Source organism: Nicotiana sylvestris, chromosome 3, assembly GCF_000393655.2.
Source record: "Nicotiana sylvestris chromosome 3, ASM39365v2, whole genome shotgun sequence".
NCBI classification, from domain to species: domain Eukaryota; kingdom Viridiplantae; phylum Streptophyta; class Magnoliopsida; order Solanales; family Solanaceae; genus Nicotiana; species Nicotiana sylvestris.
The window spans coordinates 142,110,593-142,127,618 of record NC_091059.1 but is presented as its reverse complement, the minus strand read 5'-3'; the positions used below and the strand labels follow the sequence as shown (position 1 = coordinate 142,127,618).

Sequence of the window (17,026 nt, the reverse complement as noted above, 5' to 3'; positions counted from 1 at the left end):
CGCAGGCCTTGACTATCCTTCATTATCTCTATATGTATTTTCAGTTCTTATTCCTTAGACATTGTAGTAGACTGTATCCCGGTAAAGATGCTCATGTACTCGGTGACACCCCAATTTTGGGAGAGATTTGTATTGCGTTGTAGATTTATTTCTGTTTTAAAAAGATTTTCTTAAATATTAATTGCTTCTGTATATATTTTTAAAGCTTTTACTATGTTGAAATGGTTGAGTATTGGCTTGTCTAGTTCTACGATATGCGCCATTACGACGGCTGATTTTTGGTCGTGACATGGGTCGAACGGGAATGCTTTGCAAGAATCTTAGAAAAAAAAGTTATTTTTGTATATATGCGATAAGACCAGATTCTTTCTTACAAAGTCAATATGTTCTTTACAAATGAATATCTCATGTGACCTATCATTGTACCTCTTTCTATTTATAGGGAACATGCTCCAAGAAACCCTAATAATACAAGTGTAGAGAATATCCATTAGATATTCTCTTTAGTGTCCTATCTTGAAACTAACCGTTATAACTTCTCTCAAGGGTGTTCGACCTCGACCTCGATCTTTGATGACTCCTCGACCTTAATCCTTGCTGACTCTTCGACCGTAGCCTTCATTGTTTCTTGAACCACTTCGACACACGGCGGCCTGTGAATGTCTCGCTAATGATATCATGACTTAAGTGAATTTTGACTCATACAACAACCAAACCAAACCAACTATATCGGTTTGGATTGGTTCGATTTTGGCAGATTTTTCGATTTTTTCGGGTTTTTTTGTTACGTAACATATATTTGCTTATAAAAAATTTAACAAAGTAAGATTGAAACAATATTTTTGTAAAAATTTAAAAAATATTAAATATTCTTATAGAGAATTTACTTAGTAACACATGAAAGTTATTTGTCTTCTGACAATAATTTTTTGTTGATGTACACTTTCAATGTTAACTTAATTTAATAATTAAACATAAAAATCAATATGATACCTAAATAATAAAACCACCACTTCAAATTCGAAAAAAGATATAAGAATTTAATAGATCTTGATATATGAATATGGAAGAATAAAAAGATTGATGCATCTCAGTAACACTTAATAAGAAAGTTTCATACAACCCAATATTTAATATTAATAAATATGGAGCCCTTCATATTTATTAAATATTATATCCCGTAAGAGAATCCCAAATAGTTCTGGATATTTTTTTTTAAAAAAATTCTATATAAAATCTTAGAAGTATATATTAAAATTATATATTTATATGTTGGTTTGGTTCAGTTTGTTTACTAATATCAAACCAAATCTAGTAGGGTTTTTAATCGATTTAGTTTGACTTTTCGGTTTGGTGCAATTTTACTGTACACCCCAAGTATAATTTTTCATCGATTTAGTCGTAGATCTGCAGCCATTTTCCATAATCTACTTCTGCAGCTAATCCTCTCATTGTCTGAAAATAAAGAGAAGAAAACTTTTTGTTACTTTACAGGAGAAAACAAAAAGGAAAAAGAGTAGGCTGAACTGAGATTGTTTTAGTTAGTACTCCATCTTTGAGCTTCATAGAATAATATAAAACAATTGTAACTTATTATCAACAAATCAGAGTGGCGCAGCGGAAGCGTGGTGGGCCCATAACCCACAGGTCCCAGGATCGAAACCTGGCTCTGATATGAGTTGACTTCCAGCATTGCAATTTTTTTTCCGTGAATTCCTCTGTTATATACGACGTCAGTTCGCTCTGGCCGAAAATTGCACTGTACGGGCGTGTACGGGATCCGAAAATACGAGAAAAGAAAAGGAGATACTACATAATTTTTTTTCCCAGAAAAAAAAAATACTTATGAAAATACAAATAGGTGAGATAATAGAACGAGAAGGTGAAGATAAATTAAAAGAAAATGAAAACTCTGTTAGTCCAAGAAATCGATACGAACTAAACCCTAGACTATTACAGACAATTAGACCACAAAATATCGCGATAAATCAAGCAGATCCCTCTTCTCTGCAACTGTCGTCAAAACCGTTATCTCCTCCGTTGATAATTCGTCTCTTCACTTCTCCATGTGAGTTTTTTTCTTTCTTATTTCTCGTCTACTTTCTCTTCATATCTATTCCCTCCTTTTCGATTTCTGTTTCGTTATTCAAAAATGGTGCAAATCAACACCGTAGACTGTCGAAGAATTTCATTTCCATGGAAATTTCAGCTGGACACTAAAATTATAGAGTTCAATTTTGTCAATTCATTTTCTATGGTGACTGCAACTAATAATTTCATCTTTCACTTGGAAATTGAACTATCGGATGAAGCTCTAATGGTGATTATTTAGCAATTACTTTACTGATTTATGCTGTGTTCGTTCTTCTTAATTTAACTGAATTGCTATTGCTTGTTTAGGTTTGTGTAGCCCCGCTCCACTGTGAAGCGCCTCCATAACTAGTAAGTCACTGGAGCTATGGTTTTCATGCCTTTGTTATTTCAATTTATGTTAAATCTATGAAATGTTAATTTAGTTTATTCAGATCTTACCATCGGGTTATTTTAGAGAGAGCTTGGAGTTAACTACTCCAGATAACTCGTCTTCCCTAAATAAAGTTAAGAAAATATTAATTCGTTGGTTTAGGCACAATTACCACGATTCGTTCATTAATTACAGAATTCAAGCGGCTTTCTTTGAAAGTAATGCAGTAGTACACACACTTTAACCATCGGAAATTATCCTTTTTGTTACAATGTTGTACCTGATATTAAGTAGAATTAAACCCTCAGGGGTTGGCCTGGTGCCAATTGACTTGAGCCTTGGGGTTTGCTCCCTTTCAAGGTATCAAGTTCGAAACCCACTGGGTGCAAACAATTTCTGAGGACCATCGGACTGGGTAAAACCTGAATTAACCGTGGTGCACTTGCGGGAAACTCCTTGTCGAGGGCCTGTGCACCCCCGGGATTAGTCGGGGCTCTTAGAGACTCGGACACCGGTGCAAATCAAAAAAAAATATTAAGTAGAATTAAAAGGGTTGGGAGCTCTGGAAACAAAAAAAAAAACTAAAGCGTTATATAGGTCTTACGATCTTTTTTGCCTGACTTGGAAAGGGAATGTTGTTAGGGATATATCAGATATGCCGTAGATCCAATCTTATATTTGATGATTTAAACATATTTTTGTGAATGTTATTTCAGATAAAATATATATGGCATTTGATATTCTTTTATCATTATTATTAATTGCTTGATTAATTTGATAAGGTCCTTGATTAAATTTTGAGACTTGTCATCGTGATGGAGATTATGATAATGAGAGTAAAGTTTCTTATAATTTAATCTAAATTTTGTTCTTGAGTTGATCTTATTAACTAAATCACATAGATAGATGATGCAAATAGAGATATGATCATTGAACCGACTCATTGGATAATTCCTAATGGTTAGATTACCATAAACTGTCAATGGGATATTCTCTTAAAGAACGTGATGTAAGAGTTTCTTTTGACCTGAGATCATCATAGTAATTGACAAGTTATTTATTGTGCTTTGATACCACTGTGTGATCGTATATAGATGTTCATAACATGCAGCGGAAAACAATAACAATCCTAGGCAGATCTTTTCGTATTTAAAATTTATTTACATGTCAAAGATCGAATCTAAAACGTACCTGGTGAAGAAAGTCTTGTTTTAAAAATTCTTCGATAGTACGAAGAATCTATGCGTATCCACACCGAGACTGATCTTTGCTATCAACTCTTTGATCAATGAAACCCACGAACAAATTGAACGAAAAATTATTGTATTGAAGTTTTTCTCAAAAATCTTAACTCAAAGGTAGAAGAACAAGAAACAATTTTCTCGTAATAATATTTTCTCTTGACTTTGTGGGGCCCACATACACCTTGTAGGTATTCGTATGTTCTTCAAGTTCACGAATATATCTATATATACGTGAGCCTGCAATACTTTTCCAATGGGGACTAGGAAGAATTAAAATCGGTGGTTTAATTCCTTTCCAAGTCCATTAGGACTTTACAGAATTTTTCCATTAAAAAGTTGAATCCCATTCCAAATGGGTATGTGGCAGCCGACACGTCCTTTTGGACTTTCCAATCCAATTCCAATTGGATTTCACGTTTTTACGGAATTTCATGTTACTAATCCAATTCAAAATTAGATTTAATTAACAAGCATATTGGTACGGTGGGTGGCTGCGTCCTTTATGGACTTTGACGTGAATCCAATTTCAAATTGGAATTCACTTAATCCAACAATACTTTCCACTAGGTTAAGAAAAAATTAGAAGCGTTGGGCTTTCTTTTTCCTTTCCAATTCAAAATTGAACTTTAGTAAAATAATTCTATTAAAGATGGAATCCCATTCCATAACGGAAAACACGTTTGCCGACTAAGTCTCTTTTGTGGACTTCATGCTTGAATCCAATTCTTAATTGGATTTCACCAATTAGTCTCCATTAAAAAAATGTGGAACCCATTTCTTATGGGATTACTAGTGTCGTAGGTAGTGATTTGTGGACTTTGAATTAGTCTCCTTATTAATATTTAATATATATTCCATATATAAATAAATATTAATTATAATATCCAAATATATATATCACACACATATATATTTCAACCAAGAGATAAAATTTAATTTTCTATTCCAAATAGAAAACTTTAATTTGTTCACATTATTAATTATATTCTCTGTGCTAGCAAAGAATATAACAATATTTTATTTGGACTAATAACTAAATTTATTTGACTAATTAAATTCTTTAATTTAATTATCAAATAATAAAGTAATTCATCCTTTAGCAAAGATCATAAATTAGCACTTGAATATCTGTAATCGTCCTTTTCTGTCACGAACTGCCGGTATTTCAAAGTCGAACGGTCGAAGGGAATAACATGGCCTTTCTTACCAAGGTCAATTAAGTCGAAGCATCACTTCTTAAATTCAAAAATAAAGCAATCTCCATTGCAAGGCAAAAGGAAGGATAGTGAAACGATCATCATGATGTATTTCTACCTTAAACATCCCGGATAATTCCTTGAGAATTAACCCAAAAGACTTCTAAATGATTTTAAAAGAATGCACTCATGTGGTATGAGACTATATTTCTTGAACAAATGTACGTGAAACAAAATTAAATCTAGTTTGTTGACTTTAAGCGCACCTGAACTACCCATAGTCGTCTATTTACGGGCTTGCAAAGCATAGGCTATACAAGCGGTACATTGAACACAACCCAATCTCGACGAATAAAAGGAAAAGCAAGTACATCCTTAACGGCCTCTATTCCTGATGTGAACGGTTGGTTAGTCCATCCATATTTAGCATATTAAATGTGCTAGAAATCATAATATGTGGTTCTAAGACCCCATTCAATTCAATCCTCGACTTACCAAATGCTAAATATATGGTCAAAATCAAAGCTCCATTTGATGCTTCCCCTTGTTTAGAATGATAATCTTTAGAAGCTAAAAAAAAGAAGAACGCAAATGTCACTTATAAAAAAATTGCAAATGTTTAATTGCACTGCTACACCATATTATTATAAGGAATTTAGTTGATCAGTTTAACAAAATAGAAACCTAGCTTTAATTTTGGGGATTTTGAGTGGAACCACTTTAGTTTCCTTCTTTTTGTCTTTTTTACAAGGATTGAAATTCGATAATAGCGCTTTCACATAATTGATCAATGGTAAAACTACCGTGTGATTCTCTTGTGCTGCTTTTCCAACTTAAATACTGGCACTTTTTAACAGAATGGCAATTGTAAATAGTTGAGTGTTTTTTTTTTATAAAGTTGAGGTTTTTAAAAAGTATATTGGTATACGATTGAAGCCTATGCAAACGCATCACGCTTTGCTAGTGAATTAAGATACATCCTTGTTGCATGAGTTGAAGATGATTGACATATAGTAGGTAGCATTTGTTTGAGCTTATCATTATTACCTAACAAGATATATATCTACCTTAATAGCAGATTAACACTTGATTCTATCATTGCATTCATTTCAAATTGTTAAAGAGATTTCCTAAATGATAATTTTGTTTCATTATTGTGCACCATATACAGTCTTTCTTTATCCCCACTTGTGGAATCACACTGGGTATGTTGTTGTTATTATTATTGTTGTTGTTGTTGTTGTTGTTGTTATTATTGTTGTTGTTGTATTCAGTCTTTCTTTATCTTAAGAGGGGAAAGAAAACAAAAAGAATAAGAAAAACCATCTAGGATGAGTCATAAAATTATCTAACAGATATTTTTTTCTGGCAGTGGTTCGAGAAAAAGATGTCTGTTGGGAATATGCTGAGAAGTTAGACGGGAATAAAGTGAGATGTAAATTTTGTCTTAGAATTCTCAACGGTGGCATTAGTAGGTTAAAGCACCACTTATCCAGACTTCCAAGTAAAGGTGTGAATCCATGTACTAAGGTGAGGGATGATGTTACTGACAGGGTAAGGGCAATAGTAGCATCAAAGGATGAGGCAAAGGAAACTCCTAGTACTAAAAAGCATAAGCTCATTGAGGCTAAATCTCTTGTAAATATTTCTCCAGAAAACCCCCTTTTGTCTGTGGAACCAATAACTCCAATTGCAAGAACTTTTCCACCAATTGGGCAGGCTATCTCTTCACCTGGAAATAACCAAGAAAATGCGGAGAGAAGTATTGCGTTGTTCTTTTTTGAGAACAAAATTGACTTCGGTGTTGCTAGATCTTCCTCTTACCATCAAATGATTGAGGCAGTAGGGAAGTGTGGCAGTGGGTTTTTAGGTCCTTCTCCTGAAACTCTGAAAGCAACATGGTTGGAGAGGATCAAGGCTGAAGTAAGCTTACAGTCAAAAGATGTTGAGAAAGAGTGGGCAATGACAGGTTACACTTTAATTGCAGAAACATGGACAGATAACAAAATGAAAGCTTTGATCAACTTCTTGGTTTCATCACCCTCCAGGACTATTTTCTACAAATCTGTAGATGCATCTTCATATTTTAAGAATCTAAAATGCCTCTCTGAGTTGTTTGATTCAATCATTCAAGAATTTGGCCCAGAGAATATTGTGCAAGTAATTGTGGATAATACACTTTACTGCACTGGTATAGTGAACCATATTTTGCAGAACTGCGGGAGTGTTTTTGTGTCCCCTTGTGCTTCACAGTGTATAAACGCAATCTTAGACGAGTTTTCGAAATTAGATTGGGTAAATAGATGCATTTTACAGGCGCAATCAATCTCGAAGTTTATATACAATAATTCCTCATTGCTTGATCTTATGAAAAAGTTCACTGGAGGACAAGAGATCATCAAGACTGGTATCACAAAGTCCGTTTCACACTTTCTCTCCTTACAATGTCTACTGAAGCATAGGTCAAGATTGAAACTTATGTTTAACGGTCCAGAGTTTGCTGCCAATTCTGCTCATACAAATAAACCACAAAGCATTAGTTGTATTGGAATTCTAGATGACAATGATTTTTGGAGGACAGCTGAAGAGTGTGTTGCTGTTTCTGAGCCCTTCCTCAAAGTGATGAGGGAAGTATCTGGAGGAAAGCCAGCTGTGGGCTCTATATATGAACTACTGACCAGAGCTAAGGAGTCAATACGGACATACTATATTATGGATGAAATAAAGTGCACGACATTTTTGGATATAGTAGATAAGAAATGGCAGAATAACCTCCACTCTCCTCTGCATTCAGCAGCTGCCTTTTTGAATCCTAGCATCCAATACAACACAGAAGTCAAGTTTCTTGGGTCAATAAAGGAAGATTTTTTCAGAGTGCTGGAGAAGCTATTACCAACTCCCGAATTGAGGCGAGATATCACGACTCAAATCCTTTCATTTACAAGGGCATCAGGAATGTTTGGTTGTAATCTGGCAAAGGAGGCAATTGATACTGTTCCTCCAGGTATGACTGCATCTTTACTTTCAAACTTTTTGTGCATCCCCAGTACATAACTTAAATTGAAGCGATCCTAAGAAAAGTCTTGTCCGCTCATTCTTCTTTCTTCTCCGTGAGATAGTAGGAAAGCTGACTAGCACCTTCTTCTAAATTGACGACGTCATTGGTCACGTAGTGATATCATGCATTGACAGAAAACTAATTCCTATTAGACCAATGGGTTCCTTTTGTGTTCCCTGGAGATCTCTCTCCCTTTATAGGTGTGGACTTAGGTGGAATGGGTATAGCCTATTTGCTTCTGTTACTTTTTACTGGCATAGAGATCTTTATTTCCAAGAGGTATAAATGCCTTTTAAATTCCTCTTGGAAAGGTGAAAAACTCAAATTTTTGTTCCATTATTCTGACCAACTGTAGAAAAAGTACATGAAGAGAAATGAAAAATGTGCGATAATTCTTTCGCATCTTTCATGTGGTATCGACTCAGGCACTCACAAGTAGAGAGAACCTTGTCAGAACTCAGAAGGAGATCATAACTCCTATTTCTCTTGGCTGCAGAATAGGTTTTCTTTTTCATAAGTTTCACTTGTATTTCCTTCATTTTAATTACACCTGGAAGTTTCATTGGTTGCCTATATGATATTTTCAAGAAAAAAAATGATATTTCCAAGGAAAGCTTTTCTTGTAAGCTTCTTGCAACTGCAACAACAACAACAACAACAACAACAACGACCCAGTATAATCCCACAAGTGGGGTCTGGGGAGGGTAATATGTACGCAGACCTTACCCCTACCCCGAAGGGTAGAGAGGCTGTTTCCAGGAGACCCTCGGCTCAAAAGGCTCAAAAAAAGCAATAGGAGATAATATATTAGTACCATAAAAATGCGTAATAAAATAACAACAATATATAGGAGATACGAAATATGAAATACAGGATACGAAATACGAAATACGAATTAGATGGCTGGTATAGTACAACTAGAAGGTAAAGCCCTGCATCAATAGACGACCACTGACATTCCTAGTCTAACTCCTAACTAGATAGTCTCTCTCAGTTGTGCTGTAGAAATATTCACCCTCTCCCCTAACCTACAACCTTAATGCTCGACCTCCATAATTCCCTATCAAGGGCCATGTCCTCCGTAATCCTAAGTCGCGTCATGTCATGTCTGATCACCTCTCCCCAATACTTCTTAGGTCTCCCTCTACCTCTCCGCGTGCCCACTACAGCCAGTCGCTCACACCTCCTCACCGGTGCATCAGTGCTCCTCCTCTGAATGTGCCCAAACCATCTGAGTCTTACTTCCCGCATCTTGTCCTCCATGGGGGCCACACCCACCTTCTCTCGAATATCTGCATTCCTAATCTTATCCATCCTTGTATGCCCGCACATCCACCTTAACATCCTCATCTCTGCTACTTTCATCTTCTGGGTGTGTGAGTTCTTTACCGGCCAACATTCAGTTCCATACAACATGGCAGGCCTAACTACTGCTCTATAAAACTTACCTTTTAGTAACGGTGGAACTTTCTTGTCACACAAAACTCCCGACGCTAACCTCCACTTCATCCACCCCACCCCTATACGGTGTGTGACATCCTCGTCAATCTCCCCGATCCCCTGAATAACCGATCCAAGGTACTTGAAACTATCTTTCTTGGGAATGACTTGAGAGTCAAGCCTCACTTCAACTCCCGCTTCCGTCGGCTCAACTCCAAATTTGCACTCGAGGTATTCCGTCTTCGTCCTACTCAACTTGAAACCTTTAGACTCAAGAGCATGTCTCCAAATCTCTAGCCTCTCGTTGACGCCGCCTCTTGTCTCGTCAATTAGAATAATGTCATCAGCAAATAGCATGCACCATGGAACCTCCCCTTGAATATGATGAGTCAGTGCATCCATCACTAGGGCAAATAGGAATGGGCTGAGCGCAGACCCTTGGTGCAATCCCGTAATAACTGGAAAGTGTTCAGAGTCGCCTCCTACTGTCCTAACCCGAGTCTTAGCTCCATCATACATGTCTTTAATCACCCTAATATAGTTACTCGGGACCCCTTTATCCTCTAAGCAGCTCCATAAGACCTTCCTAGGAACCTTATCGTACGCTTTCTCCAGATCAATAAACACCATGTGGAGATCCTTCTTCTTATCTCTGTACTGTTCCACCATCCTCCTAATAAGGTGGATAGCTTCTGTGGTAGATCGTCCCGGCATGAACCCGAACTGGTTGTCTGAAATAGACACCGTCCTTCGCACTCTCATTTCTACCACTCTCTCCCAAACTTTCATGGTATGACTTAGTAATTTGATGCCCCTATAGTTGTTACAGCTCTGGACATCACCTTTGTTCTTATACAACGGGACCATTGTACTCCACCTCCACTCTTCAGGCATTCTATTAGTCTTGAATATAACACTAAACAATGCAGTAAGCCATTCCAAGCCTGCTCTACCCACACACCTCCACAGTTCAACCGGAATTTCGTCTGGCCCGGTAGCTCTGCCCCTTCTCATCTTACGCATTGCCTCCATGACTTCATCGATCTCAATGTCCCTACAATTACTTACTTCATGGTGACTGTCGGCATTCCTCGATTCCCCAAGTATAATAATTAGTTCCAGACTCTAGTTTGAGCCTTAAGTTTCATCTGAATAAAGCACCAGTGTTGCAAGCTGATCTTTTGAGTTATCTGTAAACTAGTTTGAGTTTAGTTTTTTGTCCGAATACTTTGTAATCTAGTTAGATCTACTACCTTACAAGAAAATAAGAAAGAGAGACACCAGCTTTAAGAATCAGTCGTGAAGGTCATTTAACGTTTCATGTTTAATTTAAGCAAAATCCAATGTAAGCTTTAAAACTGTTAGAAACTACTAAGCTATTGCTGTGCTTGTTGTGGTTGCTACCTCCTATGTTAAGTAAAACCATGAGCTAACAAAAGGAGATGTACTTGGGTTTTCATTTCTCACTTATCAAAAGAAATAAAAAAGAGATGTACTTGAATGTCAATTCTGCCTCAGTATACATACATAGCACTTCCTGCTAGACTAAACATTCCGGAAGCAATGAAGTCAGTAGAACTTTTGAAGTATATGGAAATGTGATGGCCCCTAAAAGTTGTAAAACAACATTAATGATTCGGTAGATATTAACTCGTAGTAAGACTTCCATAGGGCTTCAATGTAGACTGGCTTAAAATACTGACTAAGCTGAAATCACGTCTAGTTGATCGCTAACCTTGAGTCGAGTCTCCTCTGAATGCGTCAATTCTATGGACTTTCTCCAGAATGTCTTAATTGACTTGAACTGTGCTGTTATAATTTTCTATCATCTTGCTTGCATCTCAATCTCATAGATTCATGCTGTCAGAAAAATGACTGCTGCCGACACTTCATGCTTTTTATACAAGCTTTCTTCATTGCCTAACTAACTCTCAATGGACTAATGCGAAGGAAATGCATTGTAGGTATTTGGTGGGAACAGTACGGTGATGCTGCTCCTACGTTGCAGAGAGTCGCCATTAGAATACTTAGCCAGGTATGCAGTACATTCACTTTTGAACGACATTGGAGCACATTTCAACAAATCCACTCCGAGAGGCGCAATAAGATTGACAAGGAAACCCTTCTGGACCTTGTTTATATAAACTATAATCTGAAGTTAGCACGGTATTTGGTTTCTAAACCCACGGAGGAAGATCCCCTCCAACTTGATGACATAGATATGACATCTGAGTGGGTAGAAGAGGTGGAAAATCCTAGTCCAACTCAGTGGCTTGATAGATTTGGTTCTCTTGATGGAAATGACTTGAACACGCGACAGTTTACTGCTGCAATATTTGGTGCTAGTGACCACATATTTGGTTTATGACCAGGTTGTCGTCCACCCTCAACGTACAGGGATTTAGTCGTCATAATGTAGTGTCATGGAATTGTGTGGTACTTTTAGCTCTCCTTTCTTCATGTAAAAACGTAGTTAGGAGTAGTGCAAGTAGCTGTTTTGATAGGCCATCTAAACGTCATTCCTACCCAGAAAGAGAGGGGGATGGTAGTTGGTAAACTGGCAATGCATGTTGCATACATTAGTGTATACATTGTGCAGCATGTGATAAAGGTGTTCTGTTTATCCTCCTTTATCGAAATATTTGGGTAGTCAGGGAAATCAAATTATACTTTTGACACCCCTTTGGAATAAGTTGCAACAAAGGTCATATTATACTTTTGACACCCCTTTGGAATAAGTTGCAACAAAGTTTCCTCGTGGACGCCCCGCACATTTGCAAGAAATTCTGTTAGCAAATTTTCCTCTATCCATGCAAAAAGGAAGGCAAGCACAACTGTTCTATGACAGTTTAATGGCTCCGAAGTTGAAACGATATAGTTTTTGGGCAAAGCGCGGCAATAATTGAATAGCTAACTAGAATGCCAGGACACAAAATTGACATGGGAAAAGAATAACAACAGCTGACTTTGCTTATCGCAACCTTGCAGCTATCAGATCAATGCCAAACTCACTTGTCTAAAGTTAATAGGCCTTATCACAAAATATATATCTGCACACGCACAAAATACATTTACAATGACATTATAATGTACTGACACCTTCATTACATTCTACAAATTTTATTTTATTTTTAGAGAAGCATCGCTCATAAAAACTATCATGATGAATTGCCAATCAAATGAGATATCGCCTTGTCTGTATCGTTGTCATTCAATAGTAAGGCATCTGCAACACTGTTTGATGAGAATCCCATCTCTTCTTTCAAGCGAGTATATCTCTCTGCAAATTCCTTGACCTGATTAGTTGATGAAGAAAATGTTAGAACAACCTAATGAAAGGTCACATTACTATAGCCAAGTGCTCCTCAATGCTATTGGGCAAATTTTTGTACAACACTTCCTTGTTCACTTCAACATTCTAAAATCTCGGTCACAAATTAAATGTCATGTTTTGCCTTTCAAAAACTAAAATTCAATTTTTGTTAACATTACTGTCTAAGTGGTTTTATGATGGAAAAAGATGCATCATGTTGTACCTTCATGCAGTTTCTAAATATCTAACTCTCTTTACAAAAAATAATCTAGTCATTTTCCAATTTCACTACAAAAATTAGTTAACTTGACCGTCGATGAATTCAATTTGAAATTGGACTTAGGACAGGGTAAAATAAGAAATGGAAGTCTTTGTAGAGAAATGTCTTCACAAACTTAATTTAAAGTAAGATCTGTAGATAAGCTAATTTGACCTTGCTCCTAGTGCCACATGCAGACAGAGAAATGTAAGAGAAGCATGTAAAAGATATGTGACCTTGATCGGGTTATCTCCATAATTTGCAACCGCTATGGCCACAGCCTCTCTGTTGAAACCAAATGCTGTGTATTTGTTTATAACAGAATCTCCAGTGGATCCCTATATTCAAGTAAGAAAAGACTCATTCAAATATCAACAAAAATTAAGTGTCTGTTGATGAGAACCAAATCAGAAATCACATTGAGTAAACTGCAAAATATTTAAATGTATTACACATTCCCAAACAAAGCACATGATGCGCTCTTGGCAATCAATACTTGATTTGTTATCTCTGTGTGTGTATATATGAAACGATGCTAACTACCTTTGTTCACAGACTTAATATTTGACATCCTAAAAATGTCAAAAAATAAATGACATGTTTTGAGACATGATTTTTTCCTCCTTTGCAGTATATAAACCATATTTGGATCCACAAAATTCAAAATGAGGGATCCAACTTGAGGAATTACTTGTTACGCTAATTCTTAGAAAGGAAAAGGACAAACTTATTCTTCCTTAGGTTCGAGTAAGCTATGCATAATAGAATATGTTTAAAGAAAAATCCTCAACGTAGGAAGGTGTTAGGTAGTTAGTGTATGTACCTTCAGTGTTCCACATTGGTTAGTAGGTATTATGTATTGTGTAAAGTATGTACATAAATAGGGCTCAATGTAAGATAATTAAAGTTATGCATCTTAATAATACTTTCCCTTGCCTTCACTTCTCACAGAAGTATTTAACCACCTTGAAAACTTAAAAGTAGTCTACCTGAGCCAAGGAAAAGGAAGTACAAGAACTAACACTTGCACCATTATCCCCGAGCTTAATTGTGGTAAACAGGGCAGAGCAGTAGGATTGCTTATTAGCATCTCCTCAATTATCCAGGAGTTCAACCCAGAGAAAGAGCCTGAACAGATATTAAAATCACGCCAGTTTTGTCACCAACTATGAACTGAATGACTGGCAGCCGCATCTCATAATCTTCAGTTTCAATGTAGACTAGGAATATGTAAAGACATGTTATTGGAAGTAATTTCCTACTCTTTAGAAAATAAAAGAGTTACACCTTAAAAATTCAGCTCCTTTTTCAAATTTGGACTTTCCTGGAATGCCAAAATCACATTTTGTAAGATCAAGTGATGAAAAAAAGAGACTAAACCATCTCAAGGCTCAAACTATTTTATATACTTGACTACCTCCACCATATGCCAGAGTACAGGTGTCTAACTCTTTGATATTTCTATCGCTTGTTGATGAGCTTTTTAATCTCTATAGGTTAAGACCAAACTAAAAAAATAGATAGCAATAGAAATCTCCCTATTAAGATTTTAGTCTTCATACCCAGCTGCCGCCCTAGCAGTTAAATATAGAAATGCATATGGGTGTACACCAAAGAAGTACTCTCTCTGTTTTCAATTTATATGACACTCTTTTCATTTTGGGGTGCTCCAAAATGTTTGTCATCAATCCATGTCTAGCCAACTTTCACAACTTCAAGAATGCAAATCCAGTAAACTATACAAATTTTAAGCTTTGATGTGATGCTTTCTCTATCAAACTAACCTTTTCAATTGTTTCTTTATTTATTTCTTCCACTACCACTAATAATATACATAGGTCAAAATGAATATCCATGATCAGTCAAGCACTGTCATATAAATTGAAATGGAGGGGCATTTCAGCTAACAATCAACTACACCTCCATTCTGAACTAGTTGGGTGGGCTATATGAATCCTCTTAAGCACTTCACTCTATTCAATGGCCAACCTAGTGTTGTCCTAGGTGGGTATGTCCCAACAAATTCAGTATTCAGGGGATTAATTATACTTAGACATTTTCATTCAGATACCGGACTGGACCCGCTTTGAGAAACTTATGTAACCAGAGTTTACTGCTGCAGTTAACAAGATTACAAGAAATACAAAGTACCGTGTTAGTTTGTTCTGGCAATCTAGATGGAAGATTTTCCAGCCCTAGCCTGCTCCAATTCTGGCTTTCCTTTTCTGCTTCGGCCAGAATCTTTTTCTCAAAGTCAAAATCAAAGTTGAATGTGCTTCGAGGAATGTCTCCCACTTGTGTTGACAGCGGAGGCTGCAAGAAACCGAAAATAATATATTGTTCGCATAAACGACTTAAGCTATGCATCTGATACAATACTAAATTAAAATAGTATACAAAATCTAGATATGGAAACAAACTGATGAGCAGAATTATATTGAGTTAGTCCTATGCACCGACAATGTAAAAAGTATTTTGGCAATCAGATCATTTATTAGGTACAACAACAACAATCACAGTATAATCCCACAAGTGGGGTCTGTGTGTACGCAGACCTTACTCCTACCTTGAAGGTAGAAGATCATTTATTAGGTAATTACAGGTAAATCTCTCAATAAATATTAGGTTATCGGTAAAAATGGAAACTAACCTCAGGTTAAAATTCACTGATAATGTAAGAAGCTTTAAAACAGTCGGTGTATATAACTTAAGTTCTATATGTGCAAAATGTTCTATGAAGCACGGTTGTATATCACAGTTGGAAGCATCAAGCATGTCCAGCATATAAGCACCTCAGAACTTGGGAGTACATGTACAAGACTACAATAGTATATATTAAGCATATAGGATTCATACCGGAGGTGTAATCCGATATTCAGGTTTAATAGCAACTCTGATGCCAATTCCAGCTGCAAAAAACAGGTGAGAGATCAAAATTTCCCTTATTGAAATTGACTCTGAACAGATTAACCTACAAAGCTTACATAAATGAGAGATCAAGGAATACATACTGTTGGAAGACGGAGAAGAGGTGTGATGAATAGGAGGGTTACGGACGCCGCCGGAGGGTTGACCAACCCTAGGATACAGTCCGGGTGCTTGTTGACCGTACATGGGATGTGGTTGTGGATGTGGAGCGCCGGTTGCTGGTCTGCCGTACATCGGCGGCAATTGTGTATCGTAAGGAGATCCTGTTCTGTTCCTGTAATCGTATTCCATGGCTGCGCGTTCACTGATTTCAATCACAACAACAGAGTTTGGAAGAGGAGGAAGATTGAAAAAGATGGCAGGGGAATTTCTTAGAACCCGGGAGTTTGATTTCCGTAACTAACACGTTTGTGTTGCTGAATCTGATTTTTGGGTGTAAATGACACAATTAGCCACTTTTGCATGTTGATTACAATCAATATATTTAAAGTTCGAGCCCTGCTTGTGGAGAAGTCCTTGGCAGGGAGCGCTACTCCCAAATGGGCCTTATCCGCCACGAATTCGGATATAGTCGGGCTCCAACGTGGATACCGGACACTGGGTGGGAAACCAAAAAAAAAAAAAGGATTAGCCAATTTCACTCAAACTTTAGGACACGGCGTCCTAAAATTTAAACCTCAAGATTCAACTTCAGGAGATCGTGTCCTAAAGTTCCAAAATTATGTTCTAAAGTTCGAATCTTATGTCTTGAATTTTAAATTAGGAGTTCAGAAATATGTATTGGATTTGGATGGGTGATCCAAAGACAATTCTTTTTTCCTCAAAGAGAAAAATATTTGGAGAAATTCAAAAATAGCCAGATTTATAAGTGGTAATTAAAAAATAGCCATAGTTTCAAAAGTAATTGAATTTTAGCCATTTGTCATGTAAAGATAAATCTGAACGAAAATACTATTCAAAATCTAAAAAATATTCCAACATAATATGCTGACTTTATAAACGGTGGCTATTTTTCAATTACCAGTCCGAAAACTGGCTAACCCGTGCTATTTTCGCGAAAATATTCAACGCACCTATTTACTTATTGTTAAGTGGAGTAATAAATCTTTTATAAATGACATATG

At 36.6% G+C, this 17,026-nt stretch overlaps 2 protein-coding genes and 1 non-coding gene across 4 annotated transcripts; 2 read left to right on the top strand and 1 right to left on the bottom strand.

Moving 5' to 3' along the window:
* The first annotated feature begins 1,603 nt into the window (after window positions 1-1,603).
* Window positions 1,604-1,675, top strand: TRNAM-CAU (transfer RNA methionine (anticodon CAU)). The gene has a single exon. It is a non-coding gene; the product is annotated as a tRNA-Met (tRNA).
* A 166-nt stretch (window positions 1,676-1,841) lies between these two features.
* On the top strand, window positions 1,842-12,162 carry LOC104211310 (uncharacterized). 2 transcript variants are annotated; one of them, XM_009760349.2, is made up of 4 exons: window positions 1,842-2,068; window positions 2,401-2,442; window positions 6,277-7,908; window positions 11,367-12,162. In XM_009760349.2, coding segments are annotated over exons 2-4 (2,037 nt in total). In that variant the 5' UTR covers window positions 1,842-2,068; window positions 2,401-2,441; the 3' UTR covers window positions 11,771-12,162. The 2 variants fall into 2 exon arrangements, with proteins under 2 accessions (XP_009758651.1, XP_009758652.1); XM_009760350.2 differs by lacking the exon at window positions 1,842-2,068 and adding an exon at window positions 2,077-2,320.
* A 175-nt stretch (window positions 12,163-12,337) lies between these two features.
* On the bottom strand, window positions 12,338-16,439 carry LOC104211309 (uncharacterized). Its single transcript, XM_009760348.2, has 5 exons — window positions 15,986-16,439; window positions 15,831-15,883; window positions 15,126-15,287; window positions 13,211-13,312; window positions 12,338-12,698 (listed from the first exon to the last, which is right to left on the bottom strand). Exons 1-5 carry the CDS (start codon window positions 16,191-16,193, stop codon window positions 12,561-12,563), a joined length of 663 nt encoding a protein of 220 aa, XP_009758650.1. The 5' UTR covers window positions 16,194-16,439; the 3' UTR covers window positions 12,338-12,560.
* Between the last annotated feature and the right edge of the window lie 587 nt (window positions 16,440-17,026).